At 37.5% G+C, this 6,049-nt stretch overlaps 1 protein-coding gene across 2 annotated transcripts in view; it reads right to left on the bottom strand.

Moving 5' to 3' along the window:
* Window positions 1-6,049, bottom strand: part of LOC116848835 (transcriptional activator cubitus interruptus) — a 187,262-nt gene that overhangs the window by 6,098 nt on the left and 175,115 nt on the right. For both annotated transcript variants that reach the window (XM_032825354.1, XM_032825355.1), the window contains exons 6-11: window positions 5,021-5,275; window positions 4,623-4,787; window positions 4,236-4,400; window positions 2,030-2,452; window positions 750-1,295; window positions 272-529 (exon numbers count right to left, since the gene is read on the bottom strand). In XM_032825354.1, coding sequence (XP_032681245.1) covers window positions 272-529; window positions 750-1,295; window positions 2,030-2,452; window positions 4,236-4,400; window positions 4,623-4,787; window positions 5,021-5,275 — 1,812 coding nt within the window. The remainder of the gene's footprint in view (window positions 1-271; window positions 530-749; window positions 1,296-2,029; window positions 2,453-4,235; window positions 4,401-4,622; window positions 4,788-5,020; window positions 5,276-6,049) is intronic.

The raw sequence follows: 6,049 nt of genomic DNA, 5'->3' as shown, positions 1-6,049 counted from the left end.
TATATATATATATATATATATATTATATATATATATATATATATATATATATATATATATATATATATATATTTATATATATATATTTATATTTATAATTATAGTAAATTATATTTATTTATTGTATGTTTGGTGATACAAAGTTTAGTTGAGCAGTGAAATAATCAATGAAAATCAGTGCAGCAGTCAATGTGTTAAGAGAGAGGTCAAAACTAAAGAAATATCTTACGAATTTATGACTGACATGTTAGAAAGAGCTGGGAATAATTACCTGATTCAAGTACTGCATCATTTCATCAGGAATAACGAGTTTGTTCTCCACCATTTCACCTTCGCCTACCTCATCCAGGATCACTTCCTGATTAGGATGAAGCTCAGGCAACTGTGCTGATCTCGGTCTAGGCGAAATCGGAGGAGAGTTTCGTTGAGCCTGATTGATGCGAGTAGGTTCCGACATTCGTCGGTCACCTGATGGTTGGGTGCAATGGCCGCTCGGATTGTTCCAATCGCCTGGCATCGCTTGAATACTCTGGGAATGACATGCGTTGTATCATAAAAAAATGTTGCTTATCAAGCCGTGGATTTTAGTCAGAGTGGGAATATGTAGTCTATTTCTATAAGAAAGACTTCACAACTTAGCAGAAAAGCAAAAAGCAAGAAGACAAAAGCCAATCAGAAGCTCGCTTCGGTGGTAGTAGAATAGTTTCTATTATTCTATGATTTCTTCACAATCTTCACGAGAGACTTACCTGAAGGGACATATTTTGCGTCTGAACGACAAGATTGCTTGTTGAGTAAGGTCCTTGAAGGTGACTCGGCGGATTCATCCTGCCGGAAGTGGTACTCATTTGGCTGCTTCTTCTGGACGTGCCAGCACTGATCGGATCGTAGAAACTTCCAGGTCCCGCAGGACCTATTCTGACGGCGCTGACGGCGCTCGCTTGGCTGCTTCTTCTGCTGCCGAAATCCATGGATCTCATGCTTCCGTAGGAAGTGCTCTCGGTGCTGTTGCTGTCCCTTCGTGGCTCACTGAGAGGTTGCAATCTCAACTGCAGGTCAGACAGACTGGTCTGTCGCGTTTGACCGCCGCCACCGCCGCCCTCCATCTTCAAGTCGGTGATCCTTCTGTTGAGATCGCCGATATTGCCTTGAGGTGTGACCCCGCGAACACCTCGTACGTTCCCTACGCCGATCGGCAGGTTTGGCACGCCTTTGACGTTCAGTCGACCTTTCAGACGGTTTCTCGATGTTGGCGGTGGTGCCTGCTGCTGTTGCTGCGACTCCATTCCACCGACCTGAAAAAAACAATTGACAGGCATAAGTTTATCTGATGGATGAAGTTGACGGTCTACAATAAAATCATTAAAAGAGAAAAGAAAGATGGAGATATATAGATTATAAATAATAGGTACATAAGAAGAAAAAGAGATTCCTTTTAAATAGATAAAATATTGAACAAATTATAAACAAAAAAGTATAATCATATATATTCAAGTTGGGTAGCAATTGTCGAGATTAAATTATATTTGCGTAATGTGATTTTAGACGGTTCTACTTAATCATAAAATGATTAGTTCCGACATGGGAGAATTCGCAAAAACGGGCACTCGCCATAACTCTTGCAACGATTTTAAATACGATATTACGACTAAAAAGTCGCACGTCTTCCCCGCTTTTTTATCATCCGGCTATCACCATTTAGTCGTGATGAAAAGCCCAATTTAATTTGTGTTTTAAAATCTCGAGAGTTTCATTTTTATTCAATAAAATATAAAAAGGAGGAAGAAATATAAATAGAAATACATGCAAATCTACGAAAGCACTTCACTTGTGCCTAATTTAAGGTTTTCAACAAATGTATTGAAATATCACATTAATAGTAAGAACAAGACCGACTTGAGCGAGGTGGTTTCGTGAAACTTCGTGGTTTGATCGGAGACGGTGATCAGCCACGCGATTGTTTCGTCGGCGCGCGATATTTTGCGAGATTATCAATCCACGCGCATCTGGAGCAGCGGACGAGACTCACCATTGCACGTAGAGCTACCGGAAGATCAGCAATATCCAAATCGTCGGGCTCCTCGTTCCATGGCTCCTCAGCGAGAGCGACCCCGTCGCCAGTCAGAGCGCCGACCCCGGCGACTTCGTCGTTGCAGCCGCCTACCAATGGGCTACCTTGCTGCTGCATCATGCTAGGTGGACTATTGGCCTCGCTCTCCGACTTGACGCTGGGACTCGATAGACTCGGTGTCTTCGGATGAAGATCCTCGCTTCTGCTGGGACTGTGGCCGCCTGTGCCGGCCTCGTCGCTGCCTCCTCCGTCACCGCCGCCGCCCTTGTGCTTCTTGTTCGCGTAGAACTCCGCTCCGTGAACAGTCTTGACGTGTTTTCTCAGAGACGAAGGATCCGTATACCTTTTAGTGCAGCCAGGAGCTTTGCAGACGTACGGTTTCTGTGGGATGAAGGAGGCAATGCAAATCAAGCGATCATTAATATAATTTCAACTAATAATCGCGCTTAATTTAATCCCAGCAAACACCAAGTAACATAACTGTTTAGTTATAATTTCTCACTTAACAATATAACTGTTATATAACACACGTGTTATATTGAGAGTGGAAAATTATAACTAACGGTTATGTTACTTGGTGTTCGCTGCGACATGGAAAAAAGAAATATTTCTAGAAAATTGATCACTAACTTATGAACCGAAAAACAATGTCGATAAAATGATGATTCAGAAAACTTTTGGATCATAATCGTGTTAATTTGATATGGAAAGACGAAATATCCTTAGAGAATTATCTTACAACATTCGCGAAGTGCATGTCTCCGATTTCGATGAAACTTGGCATATTTATAGAGTGGCCAAAAATAAGAGAAAAATAAGAAACTACCCCTCAAAGTTTCATGTCCTTTTTACTATCTCTGTAACTATTGGTGATAGAAAAAACTTTTTAGACAAAAGTTATGCGATTTTTCATAAAAAATAAAATGGGTTAAAAAGTTTTTTTTCTATCTCCAATAGTTACAGAGATAGAAAAAAGGGCATGAAACTTTGAAAGGTAGTTTCACTCTTTAAACTTGAGCCATTGCCGATAAAAAATATGGGTTTTTTATTTTTGGCCATTCTATAAATATGCCAAATTTCATCGAAATCGGAGACACACACTTGAATGTTTCTGTTTAGTAGAAATTGTACCTCATGGATGTTTAACCACGAGGTAATAAGTATATGTCTAATATCGCTATCAGCCAGTAATGTAACATTTACTTTTGATTTCTTGAGATTTTTATGAAATATCATAACTTCAATTTTGATTTCCTTCCTAATTTTCAAATGTTAGTAGATATATATATATATATATATATATATATATATATATATATATATATATATATAATACGTAGTATAATATATAGTAGGTCTCTCTAGCTAATATAATCTGTTAATATTTTAAAGTAGATAACGCCATCTATTCTATTAATATATTGGGATTGATTGAGTACATTTTTAAAATATCCGGAAAACTCGTTTTTTCTAACAATCTATAAATAGCTGTACAATTAACGTTACAAAAATATGAGGAAATGTAAGGTAAAAAGGATGGCTACATATTATGTTAATTTTACGCTTATTTATTGATTGTTAGATCAAAAGAAAAATTCTTGGAATATTTTATAAATGTACTCAATCGATTTTAAGAATCACTTTATGAACAAATCCTTTTATGTCAGCGTATTTCGCAAAAATTTTGGACATGCGTTTTCTCGCTTCTGACGTCATTAATCAAGAAGTCCGCGGCGAGAGACGAGAAGTCTCAAATATTTATCTGAACACACATATCTTTCTATGTAATTTTATTTTTTTTTTACCGAAAACACGATTCAGTTTAGATAAGTTATGTAAATTTCTCTTATCTAATTATATTAAATTTTTTAAGACTGTACAGGTTGGTTACTAGTTTCTAACTCAAGTCAGTTAGATTTACATTTCTACCCAGATAATTACTGATTCATAAAATGCAAGTTATCAGCAAAAAAAGTACGACTAATAAAACTTTGGAATAATAACCGTGTTTAACTTGATTTGAAATAAAGAAAGCGTTCCTAGAAAATCAATTACTGGTCTATAAAATATTATCCAGCACTCATATACGTTTTATTCCTCTTGATCCTGTTTAAATATTCTTTCTTTCATTTCTTGCGTTGCAAAAGGTACACGACGAACTTACCTCATTGGAGTGCGTTCTGTTCTGATGCTTCGCTCTATCGCTGGCATTGCTAAAAGCTTTGCTGCATCCCGGGTACTCGCAAGTGTACGGTTTCTCGCCAGTGTGAGACCTGAGATGAGTCTTCAGATTTTCCAAGCGCGAGTAAGCCTTAAAGCAGCCCTCGAACTATGTCCGAACAATAGCAATTGGTTAATTGCGCAATAAGTTACATAAGAATCTGTTCGTGTTATAATTCTAATGAAACGCGCGGTATCTGCGATCGCGAACGGCGATCTCTTTGAGATATCTTAAAGTTGTTTTATCGGTGCATATATATCTGCATACGTTGGACTGTACGTGTAATTAATGCATACAAAAAGAACAGAAGAAACAAGTGGGCGTGCTTACTGTACACTTGTGTGGTTTTTCCCCAGTATGCCTTCTCATGTGCACGACAAGCATGTACTGAGCCTTGAAGGGTTTTTCCTCCCTCGAGCATTCCTCCCAGCCGCAAACAAAGCTCTTCTTGTTGGCGTGTATGTGATCGTTGTTGATATGCTTCACGAGATCGTCCTAGTTTGAAGATATGTGGATTAAGAACGGGTAAGAGCGCGCCTCTCGCTGAGAGGCGCAGACAAATCGACAGTGTCGTTTGAACTCTTTTCGCGGTCTAAGCGGTTTCAAGATTCTACAAAGTCCTCGAGTATCGATGTTTTATTTATAATTTCAAAGGACGCTAAGAAAAGAAAGACACAATTGTTTTTATACGTTAATGTGGAAATGAAGGACTCATCCGTGGTACTTACCTGTGTAGGAAACTCAAGACCACATTCCCTCCAATGGCAATTCGTCTCAATGAAATCGCCGGGCTCGTCTCTGAGGTCCTCGCTCGGACTGAGACCTTGAGGATGAGTTGGCGGAGCGGTAGTCGTGGTCGCGTTGGTGGTCGTCGTCGCCGGTTCCCTTTTCACTTTAGTGGAGGCCCGTCTCGAAGAGGTGTCGGCTTCAGCCGTCACTGAACGGGTCGACGATTCTGACGCTTTCCTACATGATTCTGCGCTCTGTGTGCAAACATGTAAAGGAGGTCTTAAATAAATCTGTACGATTAAATTTTAAATAAACCATTTTCTTCCACGTTCTATATCACACATACTTCAGGAGCTAGAAGAAATGATTGTGTGTGTGTAATTTTAAGAATGTATATTTTGTGACTCTCTGCTGTATATAATTAGTAAAATTTACAATCTAATAAAAGCTACGCAGGTTAATAGTTATAATTAATTAGTTATTTTATTGTGAGAGGATAATTATATTGACAAAATATTGTATGTGCTGAGATATTTCCTTAAAGTGACCGGGTTTAGAAGTCACACCGATCAATTGACACAAAACTCTATATCTCACTTAATAAACAGCGAAGCATGTTCTTGTTTATAATATAGCTTGCTTGTATTATATTAGTCGAATATGCGAAATAACTTATAGCACATGATACGTACTTTATAAACATAATCTCCTTTTTATTCTAAATGGAGACTATTTAAAGTAAGTTAAAGGGGTCGGGGGTTAGTTGTCACGCATTGGAAGACATGTCACGTAGCCGGTCGTAGTTTACGTATTAAATATTTACTTTAAGAACTATAAAGAACGTAGAGCGAAACATTTTCACTGTGTGCATTTATTTAAAAAAATTTAACGTTAAACATTTATTAAGATTATGTTATTTTGGAATTAGGAATAACTTATATATATATATTAATATATATATATAAGTTATTCCTATATATATATATATATATATATATATATATATATATATATATATATATATATAT

This window comes from Odontomachus brunneus, unplaced genomic scaffold (genome assembly GCF_010583005.1).
Source record: "Odontomachus brunneus isolate Ranch 3 - 2012 unplaced genomic scaffold, Obru_v1 Obru_scaffold_101, whole genome shotgun sequence".
In the NCBI taxonomy this organism is placed as follows: Eukaryota; Metazoa; Arthropoda; class Insecta; order Hymenoptera; family Formicidae; genus Odontomachus; species Odontomachus brunneus.
This window is presented reverse-complemented; position numbering and strand designations above follow the sequence as displayed.